The 23,504-nt window shown below is 37.1% G+C and overlaps 1 protein-coding gene across 1 annotated transcript in view; it reads right to left on the bottom strand.

The window, feature by feature from the left end:
• The window catches only part of LOC134611756 (fibrillin-2-like), a 146,633-nt gene extending 126,742 nt beyond the window's left edge, over positions 1–19,891 (bottom strand). The window contains exons 1-2 of the mRNA XM_063455964.1: positions 19,804–19,891; positions 11,675–11,962 (exon numbers count right to left, since the gene is read on the bottom strand). Coding sequence (XP_063312034.1) covers positions 11,675–11,829 — 155 coding nt within the window. The 5' untranslated portion in view covers positions 11,830–11,962; positions 19,804–19,891. The remainder of the gene's footprint in view (positions 1–11,674; positions 11,963–19,803) is intronic.
• Positions 19,892–23,504: the final 3,613 nt, after the last annotated feature.

The raw sequence follows: 23,504 nt of genomic DNA, 5'->3' as shown, positions 1-23,504 counted from the left end.
TAAGCAAAGCATTCCAACACCCAGAGCTGAGGTGTCATGAATACCTATCAAGATCAAATTCTCTACCTGTGCTTGTAGCAACTTGTTTAATAAACATGCACTATATGAAGGTTCATTGGAATACCCAGAGTACATGGAATCCTTGTGTAACTAATAGCAATTCTAGGAGACTCACACACAGGCAAGCCTTTTAGCATAAAAATATGTAATAATATAATTTTCTAATAATAATATAAACCACGTTTATACATTCTTCTATTTAACCCTCCCATAATAACTCCATGAATGACAGTGTCACAAGCCGTAGAGACAAATAAAGTAGAGCAAGTCACTCTTGGCATTCATATGGACTCCGTGACCTGTATCTACTCCATCCTTGAACCATTCGCTACCACACATGTTATTTCTAGTAATTGGCGATGGTTATATGACTAAGGATTTTCCGAGCATCTCTGAATATCATACATGCAATCTTCCCAGTGGAAATTATAGGTCTGAGTGAAACAGCTGTGTCTGGCTCTCTTTCCCTTTTGCTTCTGGGCATGGATGCTACGCTCGCTCAGACTTGTTCTATTAACTTCAAAGCACATGGAAGCTTGGGGACTTGATTAAGAACAATAGTTTGCAATATAGCACTCCCATTGCAGGCTGAACCAGACCACTGAGATTCCGAGGAATTTAGCAGGGTTGAAAATTCTCATCTGTTCAGGAAAAATGATATGCATTCTTTCCCCTTAATTTACTCAAATGTGGGTCACAGCTTATGCATGTTCAAGAAAACAAGACATATTTTTCTCCTGGGGAGTCCAAAGTTACACCCTACCTTACCTCTTTTAAATTTAGGCCAGTGCAGCTTATCTGGAAAGATACCTGAGTTGGAGACTGGTTTAGGCTACTCTAAAAGTTCTATTTAAACTGGTTATTTTCTTTAAGGACACGATTGCTATAATACTAGTTTTGTTTTATGCAATACTATAACATCATATGTCTCTGACACATCTACATCTCTAATTTCAGTAAAACAATTTAAAGTGACATTAGAAGATTTGATCTTTGTAAAAAGTGCACATTTCTAAGAATAGTGACGCCTAATTTGTTTTGTGTGAGTTAACTCGCATTCAACCGGCATCAACTCTACGCATTCCGACGCCAAATGTTTTGCACTGGTTCTGGAGCAGCAAGCTCCCATGTCCTATCTTATATCATACTGTTAAAGGAATACTGCAAAGCAGCTCCATAAACCATTACAGACTCCACACTCTTAAAACTGACTTCATTTCAGGAAGCAGCACTGCTTCCACTTTTAGCTGTACAAGTACTTGTATGATAGGAGGACACGCTACCTGTTCACAGCATGAAGGCAGCTTCCCTCACTTGCACAAGCTGAGCTATGAATATGCATGCACACACCACGTGGTGTTTGTGCCTGATTCAGAGCGGTGTACATGGAAAAACGTGGAGCAGTCCGACGTGCGAGAACGTGAGCAAAAAGTGCATGCTTCTGTCATAGAAGTAAGTGCTTGATTCAATAGGGCACTGTTCGGTAATCGATATTAAAATATCAATAGTGAAAATTTGTGACCCTTCAAACTGCAGGACTGGGGCTGTGACTCCGAGGACTGATCTGATTCTGATTTCAATCTGTTTTAATCTATAATGACAGTTGTTTCTGTTAACCATGTCAGCTACTTCTTGGCTCTACATTACCACTGCATATTAATAACCAGTATATTGCCAGCTGTAAAGGTATAAAGAGGTCTATCGGTATTCTGCTGCTATAACCCTGTATACACTGTGTACTGAGAGCAAATGGAGTAGCAGACATATTTTATAACAGCAGCAATATTTAATAGAAAGCTAAAGTTATCAGAAGGAGCACTACTGACGTTGAGATGGTATATGTCAGAGCTAGGAAGATAGAATGTGAAGGTGGGGATCATTGTATTGCAGCTATGTGTGTTAGCTCTCTGTATTTTACTGAGCTCTACCCGTTATATGGGTATCTCTGTAGTCTACCCAACCCTGTGCATTGTATAGGTATCTTTGTATTGTGCCTAGCTCTATGTATTATATCTCTATTTTTTTCTCAGCTCTGTTTGTGGTGTGGGTATCTCTGTATTGTACTCGACCTTATGTATTTTATAGATATATTTATGTTTATGTATTTTATAGATATATTTATGTTGCGCCCAGCATGTTTTATTGTATAAGCATCTACGTGTTATGCTCAGCTCTCTGTATTGTAGGAGTACTTCTGTACTGTATAAGGAGTAGTACAATTCTAGGGGAGGAGCCTTGCGCCCCATAAGAAGAATGGCCATATTTATGCAAATTTTAATTGTTTAATAAAATATCTTTACAATGTTTAAGTACAAAACCAAATAAATGATATAATGTTAGCGATACTCAATGATCTAAAAATAATCACTAGATAAATAAAAAAGTTTATAATAAATAGCTATACAAATAGTCACAGATAATTATTTTGATAGAACAATATATAGAGAAAATAGAAAAATCGATACCTAGAAAGTTCACTTTAAAGAACAGCGGTAATTTATCCCGACTGCTTTTAAAGAGAAGAAAAAAGAAAAAAGAAACTGGGCATCTCCGGTGATACTGTCTTCAAAGTAAAATACGGATTTCATTAAGATTGCTGATATATGGGCTGACCTTATTGAGTCAAACTGTTTTTCTTCTCTGTCCTGGGGGCTCGCAAAGTAATCCTTTGTATTCTTTGTGATACTATATGTAATGTCAGAGACACACAGTTTTCATTACACACGCGCCTTGACTTATGATAACAAAGTTCAGTCAAACTGAAATCTATGCTTCAATCATAAAAAACAAAAACAAACAAAAAAAAAATCACTGAATTTAATAACCACATGAGTGAAAAGAATGTAAAAAAAAATAAAAATAAAAAAAAAGTTTTATGTAGGTTTCTGGAACATAGCGTCAATACTTAAATTCAGAAGGATCTCTTGAACTCTTTGACTTATTTGTTGGAACTCTTTGATCTCTGCAACCAAGTAAAATAGAGTTTGCCGATTATTTACCGAATGTGCACATTTTCTAAAGAGCAGTGTTGGGTTCCTTACAATATCAACACATTCGGACTCCATATTCTACAACATCTAACGGCGGCCTTTTTTAATATTGTTGGGTATGCTTTTCAAATTTTTTAGAAATATTTTTGGATAAACCTTTAAAACTATTTTTGAAAACAATTAATGTGCAAAAACGTATTATATACACATAAAAAAAATCAACATATCAAAAAAAAAATATATCAAACTATTAAAACATTTTTTTATAATATAAAATAATTTGAAAGGGTTATCCCAAAATTTTACATCAAGGCTAAAGTCTTTCTGTGAAACTTTGAGAACGTAAGAACAATCTGTTCTTATAGCTAATAGTGTCTTTGCGTAATATGTACTAAAGGCAGTAGATTCAGGGTTAATCACTAAAGTAGGAATTGTCAGGAATTTAAAATAAGTTTTAAATTGTAGGCCAAAATTGCTGAATTGGGAAAATTTTGTTTTCAATCTTTCAAATCCCTTTGAAATTCCTTTGAATCCTATTTTAGAGGATATGTCAGTAAATGTTGGTGAGCCAAAGACAGAACTGCAAATTTTCAGTTGAAAATTAAAGGACCACTATAGTGCCAGGAAAACAAACTCGTTTTCCTGGCACTATAGCGTCATTAGGTCCCCCCACCCTCATGGCCTCCCTCCCGCTGGGTTTTAACCCCTTCAGCCACTTACCTTTCTCCAGCACCGGGCTCCCTAGGTGCTGGTGACCTCAGCTCCTCCTGCCGACGCAAGAGCCGCGCATGCACTCAAACTGCCCATAGGAAAGCATTTCTCAATGCTTTCCTATGGACGTCCAGCGTCTTCTCACTGTGATTCTCACAGTGAGAATCGCGGAAGCGGCCTCTAGCGGCTATCAGTGAGACAGCCACTAGAGGCTGGATTAACTCTCAATGTAAACATAGCAGTTTTCAGCTGCAGGGTTAAAACTAGAGGGACCTGGCACCCTGACCACTTCATTGATCTAAAGTGGTCTGGGTGCCTATAGTGGTCCTTTAAGGCAGGTATCTTATAAATCAACGCTATAAAGTACTGTACAATGACTGGAAGAAGTATACAAGCATTTAAAGTATTTAGTGGGGAAATCTAAACTCCATTGCAGGGAAATGCTTATATAAACATGGCATCATGTTCACTGGTAAACACTTGTAGTAAAAAGGGCATTTTTAAAAATCATAAATCATACTTTCACTTTTCCAGACATACTCATTTATGATATCTCTTCAAAAAGAAATGATACAAAAATTAGTTCTTTCTTTATTTATTTTTGCTACTTGAGTGCAGGAAGATGCACAAGTATGTTTGCACATGCATTTAAAGTGACCTCTGCACACTAAAACAGATGAGTAGGCTGGGGTTGAGAACTGGCCATGGCGTAGATTGGTAGTTAAAAGAGATGGCTACTCTGGTTTTATATGAAATTTAAGAACCTTTAAGACGCACTGGTCACTGCAGGTTTCAAGGAATGAATGTTGGATACAGGGGAAGTTATGTCATATATTTTAAAAAGTGTATTCCATTTTATAAGTAGACTAAATGCACTTTTTAACTTGTGTTTGTGTTGAAAATGGCAAGGATAAAGGAACTCTCCATGATTCATAGCCCCTACAGTGCCCTGGTGCCCTCCCATTGGAAGTAGTTAAACCGTTTTAGAACAGTTCTACTGCTTACTTGTGAACCCCCAATCTCCGTCAGATGATTGCTCTCCACTACTGGCCTACGCCATTCCATCATGCACTTAGCACAAGCATAGAGATTCCGGCTCTCATTGAGGTGTAGTGTAAGAGAGTGAGAAGTCAAGCCATTCTAAAACAGTTTTGACTACTTAAAATGAGGTGTGCCAGGGGATTACAGGCATCATAATAGCTACAGCACACTGTAGTGGTTATGATGCTTGGAGTGTTCCTCTGACAATATACTATCAGCAAACACAATTTGAAAAATAATCTACAAACCCTAACATTACTAATCTCTCTCTGATGTATCTCTCTACAATGCTCTCGAACCACAAAACCCCGAAACAAGGGAAGTGGTTTATTGATAGCTTGCAATTAATATTTCACCTAAAACTTCTTATGGGCAAGCTGTGTAAGCTACAGTGTGTAGAATGATGGCTCTCGGTGACTTATCCTCTGTGGATTCATCCATTAAACAAGATTGTTACTGTACGTGTACGCAGTAAAAAGTGTAGACATAATCTCAGTCAATTTCAGTTCAAGCAAAATGCAGAGTAAGTCTCACTGTGAAAACAGTCGGAACACGGATACATATAAGATTTGTGCCAATGCCTGACTAAATAAAGTCAAGCTAGTACAAGCTATTACTCTTCCAGTAGGCTTTTAGTTGGTGTCCTCTTGAATGAATGGCTGATGGTCAATCAAGGCATCATCAATCTCTCACCAACTTTCTCCCCCTGCCCTCTGGTCCCTTCTGCACTACAGTTTCCTGTGACCTTAGACACAGAACCTTTCAGTTTTTAGAGAAAGTTTTCAAGCAATCAGCCTGTCGGGAATGCTCAATTTTAACAATGTTATTCCAAATTTCAACATTTCCTTTCTTACAGATACCATGTCTGAAAATTCCTGGAAGCAAGTTGGCTTAAGGACTGTGATGAAAAATTCCACGAAGCAGAACGTTCACCTCCGCAAAGAAACGCAGAGGGGGGAATTTGTTAGAAAAAAAATATTAAGCATGGTGAAACTTTCATATTTGTTTTTTCCATTTTGTGATTTTAGTATGTGTGCTTGACACAAATCTATACCTTGTTTCTAAGAACTCTTAGCCTTTCCAGTAAAATATATGTCAACATGCAGAACATCCATAAAACAAATTCACTAAATTATAGCTTTCATTCACAGTCTGCACATATATTTTAATACAAATTTATCTTATTATTTTGTTCTGTTCTTTATGATTATGTTTCTTCTCTGTTTGTTACCAAACCTCAGTGTAATTACTAGCTCTCTGACTAATAGAGCTGCTAGTTCTTGGCATCATAACCACTTCAGTAAGTTAAAGTAGTTATGATGCATAGAGTGTTCATTTAAAACCTGAACTCTACGTTTAAAAACTGTGAAGCAATTCTTCGATGACAACCTTCTCCACAGTAAAAAAAAAATATTTTCTCATACCCCAAGGACAACATAATCACATTTAGAAAATATCCCCTAGAGCTAGCAATCTTTTATCACCTTGTTGTGAATAATTATAGGCCAGTGAGCATCATTCAGTTACCTTGAGGGTTTATGTAGCTGTAATGACCTAGTTTTTAACATTGTGACCTGTTTTTCAAATCAGGTGAGGATATTTTCATTTCTCTTCATTTACTCAATACTTAACTATTCTATTTGGCATAGGATCATTACAAGTCAATAAAAAAAAAAAAAAAAAAAGGCATAGATATATATTTTTTTGTCCATACAGAAATAAAAAAAAATGATTACACCAAAATGAAACATATAAAGTTTAACGGCTCAAAAAAAAGGTACGAGAAAAAAAAAATGAAAATGAAGGAGAATCAATTAACCTTGGAATCTGCATCTCTTAAAAACAAACAATGAATACAAATGCACAATGATCAGGATTTAGTGATCTATAGATTATCACCGACAACAAAAGGTAATTAGCAGGATATCAGTTGGCCACATTTTTGCCTGGTGCTGAAAGGTGAGAGACTAATGAGAAGATCATCGTTTCACTGATAAAGAGATGACTCCACAAGATAACCATGGACTAACATGATAGAACAGGCAAAAGAAACATGTTTTTCCAGCTGTTTTAAGATAACAGATAAAAATCCCATTTTTCTAAGACAAGCTTTGGCTAAGTGAAGTATTGAGGAGATGTTATGCCTCGTTTCCACTGAGTTGATCGGTTCAGTTTGGTTCGGTACGGTTCTGTTTTTTGGGTGTTTCCATTATGAAAGTGGTCCATATAAGCGAACCGTACCGATCCATTCAGGGTCCTGCTTCAGATGTAGGGCCATAGGAAATGGAACGGTTCGGTTAGGGTGGAGCTACTATACAATCCATTGATTGGTGGACAGGAAGAGCATTTTTTCTAAACCCCGAATGGCCCCTGAAGGTCTGGCTTGCAGTGGAAACGCTCACCAGAATGGGCTGGACCATTCTAAACCTTCCAAACTGTACCCGAACTGATCCGCTCAGTGGAAACGAGGCATTAGTTGCCCACCCTGAGGTTGAGATGTAGGAAAGCAAGCATTTAAAGTGACACCATGCTTTCTAAATAACCTTTGCCTCTTTAGTAGAAGGGTTGGTCAGCTATAAGCCAGCGTTTATGAAGTTCCGTCAAATAAAACCCATCTTTTGTTCTTTAAAAGTGAGTGTCCATACTACTATTTACGTGTTAATTAAATACAAATAACCGTTATTATATGTAGAATATATATGACAATTTTAACACAAGTGAGTAAAAAAATAGTACACGTAGCAAAACCTGATGAAAAATCTTGGATGTTTAGGCACCCCGTGAAGCATAGTTTATTTATTTATTGTTTGTGCCTTCTCAAATCCTTTGCCTAAACTTAATCCTTTAACCTAAAGTTTTAAATGTGGCTTCCTAACCCAATGCAGCATTGAAGCGGTTCTTTCACCCTCGAAATAAATTAACATATAAAACGTTCATAGAAAAGATAAAATTGTATGTAATGCTCATAAAGACTGTGTTGGAATTTCAAAGAAATTTACTAGCTCTCTGACTAACAGGGCTGCTAGATCTTGGCATCGTAACCACTTCAGTAAATTGAAGTAGTTATGATGCATAGAGAGTTCAAAGAAATTCCAAACCAGTCAAAAGATATCACAAGATAAAGTAGGGACTACTTTGTATTATGTATTTTTCCTATGCTTGACAAAGCTTAACATTAATGATGACTGAGAGGAAAAAGGCTCTTTCTACTGATAATCCCGAGGTCTTGTGGCTTGCCCACTCATGTCCACCAAAACGCAAGTAGAGCATTTATATGCCCAGAAGGTGAAAAAGCTACTTTAAACCATTAACGTCAGCCTTAGCTGTAGTCGTAAAACATTAACATTAGTTTAACGCAACACATTTAGGAAGCAAAAGGAATTCTTTCTTTATCGGTCATTTTTGCTCTAACCCTAATTATCGTTGATGTATAACGTTAAAGCAGCTCTGTTACCTCTAATCACTTTTTGGTATACAGGTAAAATCTCTAAGAATTAGTTACATCGTCTACATTGGAATTTCAGTCAAAAGTCTAAAACATTCAAAATATACCATAAAACAATGTAGGGACATCTTAGTCCCTGATGCTGGTAAAATTATTGTGTACATTGTGAGATAGCCTGTGGAGAATTTAACAGCCCAATGTGATTATTCAGAGACCTCAGTTGGTACTATGTGGCAGAGGACAGCATTGACATGTGTTCCTGCATGGTGAAGTTCCAGGAAATGAAGACAAGATATGGCAACACAATCGAGGGAGATGTTCAGGGAAGTATAACTACCTTCAACTTCAAACCACCAACCACAACAAACAAAGCTCTTATGTCACCTATGGAGTATTTTCCCTTTAACTCTGGTCCTAAAATTTTAATTTTGGCTTCGTAAAGTCAAGCTCTTGACTTTGTCTCTCTAGCCCTTACCCGAAAGATGACTCTCACCTATCTTGCTATCATTATTGCAAACTTTTTCAAAAACCTAGCTTCTGTAATTTAATGTTTACAATACCCGAAACGAAATCTAAACTTTACACTAACAGTGAGGTATATACCCTTTTTATTTTCAACGCTGGTCTCTACGAGATGTAACTCAGCATGTTTATGTGTGAGCTTACACAGACTTACATGCCCACTAATTCCCCCAAAAGATCAGGAATCACAGAGTTTTCCTGGCTTCCATGAGAAACCTGCAAAAAAACCACTTTCATAATATATGTTTTTTTCATTAAAATTAAAAAGCATTTATTGGTCTATAAATGGTGTAAATAATGCATAATAAATGTATGGTCTGTCCACACTCGACTGTCCCTTTAAACAGCTGTTGTACATAATACACTTCCTGTAGATCAGCACCTCAGTATAGGGGCAGGAATTTGAAAGTATTAAGATTTTTTTTCCCATGATCAGAGGGACAGGAGCATCTGGAGAGATGCTACAGCCCCAGGAGAAACCTCAATTAGAGCTATATGTAAACAGTCCGAAGGCTGGTGAGACAGAATACTCCCTTCCCCCGTGTCACACTCTGGTACATCTGGTGGTAAAACAACTTGCTTGAACAATAAGTGATTCAAATGTCACTTCTCGGAGAGTCTGGAATTTCATCTACTAATAGACTGACTCTTCTAGGCGTCGGGCCCTAAAATTACTTTTTAATTAAAAAGTAAATCTTCTTTGTATGAATATGATACTTTTGGAATTCTCAGAATACATTATTACAGTACATTCCAGGACAAAGCCTCTACATAAAACATAATGCGAAGCACACACAAAATTATAAATATCAGCAGTTACATGGTAATAGAGAGCGAGGCACATATGCTTACTTTTCGGGAGATTCTGGGTTATTCAGAGGCAAAATAACAAATATTTTTTTACAAAGAAAGTAATTACAAAATCCATTACCAAAATAAAATAGACCTGCATATTAAAATTAAAAACTCACCATGTACCTAGTGAGTTTTGTATATGTGGTGCTGTTTACGTACATGGTCAAAAAATGCACCAAGTATGTAAGTGAGAATTAAAAGTGAAATTAAAGTGACTCTAAGGCCAGAGTGAACTGAAACCACAGCCGAATTTGAGAATTTTTCCATTTTTTTTCCCAGTTTGTTTATGTTATCTTAAATTAAAAATTCACTTTGAATCCTCACTTTAGAGAGTAACCCTAATAGAGTCTCAGCTGTTTTGGCATCTATACAAATACTCGATGAGTTGCAGGCAGACTCGGGACAGTTAGTTTGGAACCAGTATCTGATGTATACTTTTGTCTCCTGCCCTGATCACCTTTTATTTCTGTTAAACTAATTAATTTTGTTGCAATTGCGACTTTGTATTTTTTTTACTTACTACATACCCTTCTGGGATATGTCAGCAGTTATAATGATATATAGCAGTGTAAGAACCTGTTGAGTAATCTTTGAAGAATAACTAAAAACGAGCCTTTGATAAAATGAGTCATAACGATAACTGTTATCCAGTGAATATTTCACAACCTTTCATTAAATGGATACTAGTTTTGGAACTTCAACACAACCTTCTTTAATAAAAGAGGTTAAACAAAATCCTGAAATCCAACCACTCTACTCCACCCGCTTCCTCCTTGATGTTCTGCAGATACATTCTTAATTCTGGTGTAACTCTTTCCAGGTGCAATGAGCGCATACAGGCAATGCTGTTTTCATAACCTCACTAGGGATGACCATGCGTATGGAATATAAGTCTTTTTTTGGCAACGTTCTAGGAAAATCATGGAGCATTTGTATGAATTTCTAAGGGTGGCGATCTATGCAGAGAAGAAAGTCTTAATAAAGGACCTGTTTACACTCGGCGGTCTGTTCAATGTAAATGTGCTAGATGGGGTTTTATGAAAGAATTAAACTTGTTTATCATATTAAGATCTAAAGAATGTATAAGACAAAATTAATCTTGTAAAATGAGGCAATGCGGAATGCAAATATATATCAGATGTTCTCCTGGGTTATAATTCCTGGAGGCTTATTGGTTCAGAGAAAATCATTTTTTTTGCCATTTTTAGCAAAGGGACTGTAATTTGAAACATATACATTGAATATTCTTCCTCAAAAGATGTATATGAGAACTGTTAAACAGGATATAAATGTAAAGATGATAAATCAAGTTACAGAGGAGACAAACAGAGAGACAATATTTAGAAAACTTAAAATAAATTATTGGATGACTACAGAGAATGATTTGCTTGCTTCTCAAACACAAGTCATTCAGTAGGTGTCCTTTGACTTGTCTGTCTGGTGGTATGTGATTGCAAATCAAACAGACCAGTAGAACCATTTTTAGATTTCTATACAAAGAAAGTTAGTCAAACTGTACTAAAGGTACATTTTATGCGCTAAAATAACTATAGCTTGTTGTAACTCTTTTGCTCATGGACTGCTAGGTGATGGAAAAAGTGATAGAGAGCATGGTGTCACTGAATCCTGCTATAGTCCATTGCTCATATTCTATTAGTACAAATATTTGTACAGATAAAAAGGAAGCTAAATTCTCCATTATGACAGAAGATAAGAGGGGGAGGGGCTTGTCAGAGAATCCACCTCTGTGTTTTTCAAGCTTCTTGAGGAACCACTACAATGAGCAGTGCATTTCAGTAGTGTTGTTTTCAATATAGTTTGGAAATTAAGCATCCATAATGTGTGAAATATTATGTGGACAAGATGTGGTAAAATTAAGTAAAAAATAGCCAAAGCAGTAAATTAACAGTAGTGTGTATAATAGCACACTATGTCTATGTCCACAATTTTGATAACATTCCATTATTATAATGATGTTTCGTTTTGCTTGATGTTTAGTAAGCTATATGCCACCAGGTTGACAAATATACGATAGTAAAATAAGTCATACCCTCTAAGAGTGTCCTGTCCCCTTCTTCTCACTCTGGTTTTCTCCTCAAACCGATCCACTTGCATGTCTCCATGTTCCAGTTGGGCCTGGGCTTGTTCCACATACCATAGTGCTGTACATCCCAGGATGAACTTGGCGAGCCACGTCACCCCCATGATGGAACGGGGCTCAAAGATCCGCTTTATGTGACAACTCTCCCACTTTGTCTGCAACCTCTGCCTTTGTTATCACAGACAGGGAGAAATTCTGAGCATTGGGGTCTCCAGGCCTGTTGCTCTCTTTCAGAGGCTGTGAAGAAAGTACAAATATTATATTTGTAACATGGCACATGTATGTCAAAATAACCATATTACAGATTTTTGACCCCCTGCATTCACTCTTTTCCTACACACCAATCTACCTTAGAAGAATCAAATGTTAGCTAATGCTATGGTATCCTAATATAATTATTTATAACAGGTACCCAGCAGGGGTAAATATGATTGAATGCTTTGTTTACTTAAATAATATATACCAAAGTTAACACACTTTCTTTAAACGTAATAAAACTTAAACAAAACTTTCTTAAAGCCAATGAGGATGGTGCATGCATTCTTTGTTAAATGAAGATGAAAAAATCATCAATTAAATATTCCCGCTGATATCATTACCTTTTCCAGTGAATTGATCTTTATATGAAAATTAATAATAATGGTTTGCATTTAATTACATGGGGTTACTACCCTGTTTATCCGAAAATAAGACATCCCTTGAAAATAAGCCATAGCCATAGCTTATTTTCAGGGGATGCTCGTAATATAAGCCTTACTCCGAAAATAAGCCCTAGTCACTAATCTACATTCAGAGAATTTTCTCCGAACATAGATTCGCAGGATTCCATTCGCGGGTAAGCTAATCTATGTTCGGGGGAAGTTTCCAGGAACACAGATTCGCGGAATTCCATGCTCTAGTGAACAGGTCTATGTTCGGGGCAATTCCCCCGAATGTAGACCTGTTTTCTAGCACATGCTTGCTACCGTTTTCACCTAAAATTAGACATCCACCGAAAATAAGCCCTAGTGCGTTTTTTGGGAGGAAAATTAATTAAGACCTGGTCTTATTTTTGGGAAAAGACCGTACGAAGTAAGGACACATATTTAGCAGACTTAATAAAACTTTTGAAATAATGAGCTCAGACCCACTATTAATGTTCTAATTTATCCAAAACACTGCCAAGTTTTTAGAAGTACCAAAACTGATGGTTTAGATTAGAATGAGATGGACCATGAAAATGTACAATCTGGAGTAGATTTTCAGTTAAAAGAGTCCCAGGAGATAACGTTATTAAGAAAGCCAGACCTTCATACGGCAACGTCCAATTTAAAATACCACTGAGCAGCATGAGCAATTACAATAAGTGGTTATTAAGTAACCACTAACGACACTCAGACCATTTCATCTCATTAAAGTAGTTTGAGTGCAATGGCCCTTTAATATCAACTCTGCAACCTATAACATTGCAGTTTAGTAGACACTGCAATGTTATAATTGCAGGGTTAAGCACCATGACCATAACCACTTCAAAATATTAAGTGGTTATGGTGCCTGGGCCCTGTATTCAAACTAAACATTTTACTCACCATTTAACAGAGATTCTCAGCCCGTAGCATGGCCTCCAATGCGTATACTAGTTAATATCAGGGATTGGGGGCAGGATTGGCTTAGAGCCCTCTTAGGCAATCACTGCCCCAACCACTGGTATGAATTGCTATCGAAGGCCAGGTTGAGAATCAAGGCAGGAAGTGGAGCATAGCTGTGCCTCCGCCATTTATTCATTGGAAGCTGGTCTTCAGGCTGCCATGGGATGAGAATCTTCACTAAATGGTGAGAAAACCAGTGATGCGTGACCTAGGCCCACAGACAATTGGTTGAAGTTGTTATGGTGCTTACAGTGTTCCTTTAAGAGTTGAATGGAGTAAGTTTGCATCTCAGTGTACCAGAAAAGGTAATTATGCAAACAAAAATGTGTGTATATCAAGATATAAAGAATGTTGGTGCTCCATTTTGTTACTCTTACACTTCTTGAAATAATCTGTCTTTCAACTTTCTGTCTAGACTTTATTATTTTTTGATTACATTTTGTTCACTACTTCTATTGGTTATTGGTTTTTTTTCTTTCACAAACAGCCGTTGCTTACACTGTTGCAATTTTATCTTTTCAGTGAGAATCTAATATCCAATATTTTGGACAGTAGTCAATGTGTTGTGTCGTTTTATTTTTATCTCACAGTCAATATTCTAAAACAAAGAGTATTTCTGTAAGTTTAAGAACCCGCTCAGCATTTTGCTATCTCAGGCTGCTGCAATTACCAAAACTGGGAGATGGGTGTAAACCTTATTAATCGTTTTTCGCAATCCATGTATAGCTCTGTTAAGTCACTATGGAGTGACTTGTGTACCTCACCATGTCAGGGTAATGTATATTTAAAAATGTGTCAAGTTCAAAGGTTGTATTATCTAATCAAGTTAAAATTAGCGGGTCTGCACAAGGCCTGTTTAAATTACATCTCCACATCAGACATTCACTAAATCTAAATCGCAGGAATATTGCTGCCAGGTTCACTTATGGCCAGGTATAGTTTGAAGAATATATAACATCTATAGCTTGATGGCTTTTTAATAATTGTTAGCAACTCTGAAAACTGAGAGTTCCGATGCTCCTATAATCCTGAGATCATACAGTGAGATGACGCAAAAGGAAAAATGTGATTGAGTGGTACGGACCAGCCAATCGCATTGCTCCGTCAATATTACAGTTAAAGAAAGGGTTTAGCGTGTATTAATGTCTGCCCTGCTGCACTGGGTATGAAACGTTTATTATTTTCAAAGCTACCTGTTCCAAAATTGGCCAGATAATATATCAGGGCACTGTCTAATTATTCAAGATTGAGTAAATGTTTACATAATATTTATTTATTCTTATTTTTTTCCATGCTAAGGGGGACAGTTAACGGGCCCTTGTAACAAGAGGACTGGGCATTGCTCTGTTGGTTGACTTAGGAAAGAGCGAAAGAGAACGGACTGTTCCCCTGGACTACCCCTTGGGGTTTACAAACACTATTGTCCCTGACACAGATTTCCTGACAGACAAAAGTGGTGCATACCATCCAACATTTTAAATGTAGAAAGAGGGAAATGTAAATATTGGGGTGTGGGTGTGAGTGTGGCCAGGGATGGGCCTGTTCTGAGAAATTTTCGGTGACATAATAACAATTGATGCAGCTAAGAGTGTAACATATCTTATTTACACAGGCTAATTTCTAAACATATTTACTGGGAGTGTTATTGCTGTAGAGCTCTGTTACACACACCAACAATATGGAGTTCTTAGAAAATAGGGACCAAGGGCCCAAAATAGGGACTGTCCCTCGTAAATAGGGACACCTGGGAGGTACGAGAATGCCAGATGGGTTGAACACAGATATATAGCACCCTCACTTGTATTAGGATTTTAAAATATTATGGGAATCCTATACCAATTTTTAGGTGGGGACAGAGTGGCTTTTTCCAGACTCATCTTTCTCATTAGATTAAACCCCCACCCATGTCGATAGGTAAGAAGACAAATATGAATTACAATGTCAAGGCACCCCAGCACATTTTATTAGCCCACATTCCATTGGAGACAGGCAGGAGTGAGGCAACCTTGCGGTTCCTGCTTATTACATTTCCATACCATCCAAGCGTCCCTATTTAGGAGGAACAGTCCTGTTTTTGAGCCCAAATCTCTCTGTCCCTCTTTTCTGACCTAATGTTCCTTTTTTCTAGGAGATCTATAGTGTTGGTATGTCTGAATTCTGTATAAAAGGGCTACACAGCAATAGTATTCCCAGTAATGTGCAATAAATATGTTTAGAAATCAGTCTGTGTAAATAATGAACAGCCCCGCCCCTGGCCACACCCCAAAAATGAAAGTGTCCATCTCTGTCCTTTTGAAATGTTGGAAGGTGTGATATGTCCATTGTCTATTCATGTGGATTGCACTGGAAGAGGAGAGGAGATACCATGCAACACACAAATGTACTAATCCTGACTGTATTCTTAGTAAGGGTGTGCCACATATCCTGAAGGGGAAGGAACAGCGAAGCACACACAGGCCCACCCACCCTATTACATTACACATGGTATTACATATGGGGTGTGAAATTAAATGGGATAGAATTCCATTCTGTCATTAAGGGCCATGGGACCCCAGTTCTATTAAACAGCCATGATTTTAACTCGAAATTTAGTGTATACAACAATGCCCTCCAGATGTTGTGGACTACATCTCCCCTGATGCTTTGCTAGCATTACGACTGCTGGAGCATTATGGGGGATGTAGTCCACAACATCTGGAGTGCCGAAGGTTAAATACCCCCAATATAGACACTACACTACGATGCTTTATCAGTTAACAGTAAGTTCTGCTAAGTGAAAACGTGCTTTTAAAATTTAGGCCCAACAGTTTGAAAAAAAACAAAAACAAATCTCAGCTGACATATTTTTAAACTCAAGTTATTTTAGCCTACATTTTGTAACTCACCACGATTCGTTCTCTAGTGAAAAGGCGCCATGGTGTCCATAATGCATGTTTTAGAATTTAAAAAGAAAAAGCTCTATATTAAAGAAAAATATATTCACTGTGTGGTTTCTAATGATCAAACGTGATAGTGCTATCTAACAGATGCTTTAGCAATATCTGGGAAATATAATATATTTATATATATATATATATATATATATATATATATATATATATATATATATATATATATATATATAACATTTTATAACTAAATAAATATAAAAAGAGCTATTGTAAAGAATTTTCTCCATGTTTACTTAAGAGACCCTTTGGGAAGTTTTTTAGATTGTAAACTTGTTTGGGTGTGGCTCTCTTCACATAAAATTCACATATATCAAATGTGTTTTGTTAGAATTATTTGTCTTGGTTTATCTACTGTACAGCACTGCGGACTATGTTGGCGCTTTATAAATCATTGTAATTGAGTAAGTTTAATCTTTAGAATGCAGGCATATGGACAAACATACACCCACTGTAAGTTAAAGAGATACACTGGGCACCAACAGTATTTAATACATTTGATAGATTTGGCCTCTGTAGTATGTTTTATTATTTTGCATGCACAATTCTTAATTACTTTAGCAAAACAAAAAATAATTGTTGCAATTTTTTGCACCTTAAGACTGCCCCTTTTACCACGCCCATTCTAAAAGGTTTCTTACAAATCAGTGTATGTACACAACTCAGACACTGCAAAGGCCAATCATAATTCCCCAAGGATAGAAAACGCATGAAACATTTGAAAGAGAGTCGCTAGGGTTACTGCTGTTTGTCCAGCTCATTATGGGACTGTTCTGAGCACAGTAATCTTTGGCTACGTCTGGACTGGATGCTAAATTGTAACTTAAAATAAAAAAAAAAAAAAAAAGAAAATATCGTGCAACCTGGCCGATTCAAGCTATGTGATCGCTGTGTTATCACGCTCACGTGACTTGGATCGGTGGGATTGGTTGCATGGGGTTGTGCAGACCCCCCCGATTGGATCCAGAGAGGAGGGTACGTGTGCTGGCTGCAGGGAGGGCCCAAATCCTAGGGTGTGCTATACCCCCCCTAATGGCGGTAAACCCCTCCTTTTGTAAGATGGCATAGCGCACCCTAACGTCAGGAGAGGGTTAATGCAGTTAACAAATAGAACTCAATATTTATTCAAATCTAAAAATACAAAAATGAAAATAACATCTCCATACATCGTGGGTAAAATTAGCATTTTTAATATAACTCACTCAATGCTTGAATGAACTTTGTAGACAGCAGATTTGGGGGGGAAATGTATTTAACAGAATTTTTTTTTTAACAACTCTACTTTTTTGTCATTTACATTTAAATGCCTCATCTCTACTTACAACTGATTCTTTAGTCAATATACCTTACCGCAGGGGAAAAAATTCTAGGGTTCACTAAACAGCATGGTGTGGCTACAAACTAACCGGCTTTTATAATTTAGGCAGAAACAACAGAGATGGTAAAAAAAAACCTCAAGGTTGATTTGTTTCTTCCCACCTAGACAATTCTGACCTGAATTTTTCACATTAGTTTCAAATTCACCACAAATCACGGTTTAGTGAATCAAATCATGTTTGTAATAATTCACTACAGAAAAAAACAACACATTTTATTTGGGATTTTACACAGCACTGTGGTTCAGGCACCACTTCTAGATGGTACAATAGTTCAAACTGTATCTCCAAAATGTATAATCCCCTGGTTAAATTAATTGCAGGTTATTTATAAAACCAAGATCACATTTAAAAGTACTGAGCATTTTGCAATGTTAACCGCTTTACTCAAACATGCACATTTAAGTTATGTATTCGGTGTAAGTATGATTTAGCCCAAATCTGCCAGTAGAAAGTTTCACAAATTGAAGAGATGAATTCTGTATATTCTCATGACCTCTGTACTGCTTAGTCAGACAGCCTTTTGGACATCTCTGTTAGCACCAGACAAGGCCAAATTTATCAAGTCAAAATTAGGGCAAAGTGATTACTCCATAATGAATGAAAGAAAAAAAAAAACTTGTCCCTAGACATTAATGGAATGCGTTCTTGTTCAATTAAGCTTCCCTGCAATTGGCTAGCAATCTCACTACAAATTAAGAGGGCAGACTGACTATAAGAGAATTCTTATTTTCTTTTAACTCTTTGAGAGCCAGAGAATAAGACATATGTTTCTAATTCAGTTTTGACTTTTCCAAGTATAGACCAAACTTCTTTAACAACAGGGGTGCAAAAGTGTGTCCATCTGCAGAGATGGGTAACCTAGGTTCACTAAATGTCTGTGGACTACACTTCTTATAATTATCCGACAGTCTTACGACTTTCTGAGGATTAAGGGTAATGTAGTTTACAAATATTTATGATCCCAGAGTTAGACATTACTGACCTTTGAAAATAATAAAATGCATTTGTTAATTTAAGTAACTTTTTTCAGTCCCACAGTACTTCAAAAAGTTCAGTTTTCACTGATTCTTAACCCACAAAGAGTTAAACTTTGCAACATTCCCCCCCATGTGTTCTAGAATCTGATGACACTGGCATTTGTATACATATAAACATCAGTGACAGCTTCGCCCCAAAGAGATGTCACCAACTTTCTTGGACTTTACAGATTGCTGAAGAAATCCATTAACGTTGAGATTTTCAATGAAATTTAAGTTAGCTAGCACAAAGCAGAGTAAGAAAAAAACCCATAATGCAATGCAGCAATGTAATCTAAGACCTCCACATCCCTCCATAGCCCCCCCTCCCTCCCTGAGCAATACACACATATGTCGGTTGCAAAGTATCTTCCAAGAAGCTTAGAGAGCTGGGGTGAATTATCCATACTTTAGCTAAAATCAAAAGGGTGAGTTGTCCACATGGAAAAGAAAAAATATTTTACTATGTGATTATCATAGGAGTGGCAGTCAAAGGGTTAAAGGTGGTGGCCTAACAGTAATAAAGGATTCTACCTCTAAGTAAGGAAGTGACGGGTGACTATAGTGTAAATGTACTTAGGACAGGGTTATATGCTAAAATGAAATCTGCAGCAATGTCATAGGAATACACAATGCAGATTTTTTTTTTAATCAGTAAAAATACAATGGGGGGCATTGGATCCAGGATCTTAAATTATAAATCTATTGTTCTCTGCAAAGCCCAGCATGTCTGAACATTTGAGAAGAAATAGGAATGATTGCAAAATCTCATTCATTTCAGCCTGGGACTAACCCACATCTGGAGCAGAACAGCAAAATGATTTCAAACTGCCTTAAAAAGTGCTCACACAGAGGAGCTGAACTTAGAAAATGCATTCTTAAGGCTAAATTAATAATAGTGTTGCAATGTTTAGTATGGAGATTATCCCACACTGCAAATTGTAGCAGTTTACAAGTTTAAATATCACATCACAAGATTAAAAAATAACAACAATGTTAATAAAAAAAATAATAATAATTCAATAAGCCAACAGTAGCTAGAATGAAAGATAACTTTTACCATGACTCAATGGAATTTGAAATTGACAGATAGATAGACATGCGTACCTTCAGGTTCAGAAGAATTCTAAAATGCCCAGGCGTTCTTTTGTTTAGTGGAGACTGGACAGAAAAGAAAGAACTAAATTTAAGTTCCCTGGGAGGAAAAGGAAAAAAAAAAAAAAAGTAGAGCTTCACCCAAATTGGGCAGGGGGAGTGTCTTGTAGTGGGTGCAGAAAGGGACTACAAAAACCTCCCACATTCTTTATCCAAAACTTTCTAACCAAGTTGGGGGGAGAGATGCAGAGAGGGAATGTATGGGGGTAGGGTTTATGACTTTTAGACATCATCACCTACAAGATTTAATCTATACTCTGTTTTATGAATAAATGAATTTCTATAGAGCAGATACAACATTAGCATTGTTCTATAGTTCTCTGACACCCATGCACAGGAGCATTAGTATGTGTGTATAAAAAAACAAGTTGACTCCTAAAATCATTAATGCAATTATCTGCCAATTGGCCTGCCTTTATAGCTACTGTTATCTTGACCAAATCTCACCTTAAAGTAGCAATATATATATATATATATAAAAGCTATACAAACAGATTAGCTCTACCCTGCGTGGTATATTTATTCGTTAAGTGTCCCAGATTAAAGGTAAAACCAGGTAAACCTACTAATTAGATACCAGATACCATTGCTGCAGGGTCCGACTATACAAAAGATAACGCACTATAGACCAAACTAGGGAATCTAATTACATACTTAGCTACTCTTACTTACCCTAATGATGAACTATCAATCTTTTATTTAACAGCTTTTTATGAGTAGCCTGTGGGGTTATTAGCTCTCTTTATTTGCCATATATATTCTCAATGTAGAAGTCATAAATGTAGATCATGAAAAAGTATATATATATATTTTGTCTATATCCAAAGTACTAGCGTAGTTTTGTAGTTTTTTTAAAGTTGTGTTTGTGACTTGGCACAGTGCGAAAATATACGAATAACACTATTTAGCTTGTCCATATGAACCATGAACTCCCTTGTACCCCAAGATGATTCCTCAAAATGCATCTTATCATGTTTCCCAACATCTTCTGAAAGGTATATAATATTAAACAAGCAATTTAAAATCAATTATATAGTCCTGGATTTTCATGGAGGTATTGTTAATGGCCCAGGATACAGTTATGATCTGGTCCCACAGTCCACTGTGGCCATTGACCTTGTACCCCCAGTCATCTCTCTTGATCCGAGGCTTGAGTTTTCATTTGTGGGCCTAAAGACTTACCATAGAAGTAATGGAGGGATATTTGGACCACAGACACATCTTGCATTATTCCTGCATGTTATTTGCTTTGAGAGTGACTGTTTGCTTAAGGTCCCCAAATAGGAAGTTGATGCTAAGAACTAGAACCACCATTTTATGAGTAACCTTAACGAGGATAATAACAAAACGCAATGCTGTTCGTTTATGTCACTCAGCCACTGGTCCTTTGGGATTAGATATCTCTGACATTCTTATAAGGCAATCATTTATTATTTATTATTCTAATTCAATTTATACATGATTAAAATGTAATTTATTGACATAGGACAGTATTTATTTACAGAGGACTTACACGCTACTTAAATATTTGTATATACTGTAAATTAGGTTTTGAAATTGTGACCTTTTTAGAACTCATTTCGAGTGTTGATTTATGGTGTTAAAGGATTTTCCTGAGAACCAACATCACTCCTCCCACTCAAACCATTCCTAAAAGCTTCCTTAAACAGGGACACTTGTGCTTTGTTTACATCAGATGCTACTTTATAACTTAGAAAGCACAGTCTACAGTTTTTACAAATAGTTTTCAACCCAGGTGCACAAACAAGTACTGTTGGTTTTCTTTAATGTAACATTGGGGTAGAAGAATGAAATTTTGGCTGTGACAAAAGTAACACAATATGCACACAATAGTTCACTTACTAAGTCCTAAATGTAGTTTTGTACAATAGATGCTGGGAAGTACTCAGAATTTAAACTGAAATTTTAAATCAGTTATTTGTCAAAAGAAAATTTGAATGCAAAATTAGTAGAATAGCCCCAATATGCAAATGGGTTTGGAGTGACACATTATAGACAACCACCTTTAGTACAGCGTTTCCCAAACCAGTCTTGAAGACCCACCAACAGTCCAGATTTTGTCATTATCTCCTTTGGAATAAAAAAGGAGAATACATAAGCCTTGGACTGTTGGTGGGCCATAAGGACTGGTTTGGGAACCACTGCTTTAGTACATTAAATATGGGAATAGGAAGAGAGCATACCTCCAACCTCTTGCTCCGGGTCAATAGTCCATACCACCACAAGATTTTAATTAACTCACTATCCCACTGTGAAAAGTTGAGTAATTTATTTATTTGAGACTTCTTCAGCTGTGAATATCTGTTATTCATGAGCTAGTCTGCCTTTTGTCTTGGGGCTAATTTGGGGTATCATCACCCCATTTAGGGCTTACATGCTTCAAAACTTAGGAGCCCCAGTTTAGAAATATTTTAGAAAAAAAATCAAATTGACAAATGCAGGGCATCTTCACTTATTTCTTCAAAAATACACCAAATAATATTGCCTGCATTTGCTCCTACAGTGTTACTATATGAAGTTGTGTACCTTATCCCAATTATAGGCCTTTAAATATATAATTAAAGCAAACCCTACAGGAAGAAGTGTGGCAGCTGCATAATTAAAAATGTGATAATGACGTGCCACCACTCAGGATTGCTCCTGTTTTTGTCATATGTACAGTGAGGGAAAAAAGTATTTGATCCCCTGCTGATTTTTTAACGTTTGCCCACTGACAAAGAAATGATCAGTCTATAATTTTAATGGTAGGTGTATTTCAACAGTGAGAGACAGAATAACAAGAAAAAAAAAATCCCCCCCAAAAAAACGCGTCAAAAAGTTAAGAACCCTTGCGGGAAATCACAGCGGTCAAACGTTTCTTGTAGTTGGCCACCAGGTTTGCACACATCTCAGGAAGGATTTGCTCCTCTTTGCAAATCCTCTCCAAGTCCTTAAGGTTTCGAGGTTGACGTTTGACAACTGAACCTTCAGCTCCCCCCACAGATTTCCAATGGGTTTAAGGTCTGGAGACTGGCTAGGCCACTCCAGGACCTCAATGTGCTTCTTCTTGAGCCACTCCTTTGCTGCCTTAGATGTGTGTTTTGGGTCATTGTCATGCTGGAATACCCATTCACGACTCATTTTCAATGCCCTGGCTGAGAGATTTGATCTTACATGGCCCCGTCCATCGTCCCTTTGATGCAGTGCAGTTGTAATGTCCCCTTAGCAGAAAAACGCTCCCAAAGCATATTGTTTCCACCTCCATTTTTGACGGTGGGGATAGTGTTCTTGGGGTCACAGGCAGCATTCCTCCTCCTCCAAACACGGTGAGTTGAGTTGATGCCAAAGAGCTCGATTTTGGTCTCATCTCACCACAACACTTTTACCCAGTTCTCCTCTGAATCATTCAGATGTCCATTGACAAACTTCAGACAGGCCTGTACATGTGCCTTCTTGAGTAGGGGGATCTTGCAAATTGAAGGATTTCAGTCCTTCACAGCGTAGTTTGTTACCAATTGTTTTCTTGGTGACTATGGTCCCAGCTGCCTTAAGATCATTAACAAGATCCTCCCGTGTAGTTCTGGCCTGATTCCTCACCGTTCTCATGATCATTGAAACTCCATGAGGTGAGATCTTGCATGAAGCACCAACTG

This window comes from Pelobates fuscus, chromosome 5 (assembly GCF_036172605.1).
Source record: "Pelobates fuscus isolate aPelFus1 chromosome 5, aPelFus1.pri, whole genome shotgun sequence".
Classification (NCBI taxonomy): domain Eukaryota; kingdom Metazoa; phylum Chordata; class Amphibia; order Anura; family Pelobatidae; genus Pelobates; species Pelobates fuscus.
This window is presented reverse-complemented; position numbering and strand designations above follow the sequence as displayed.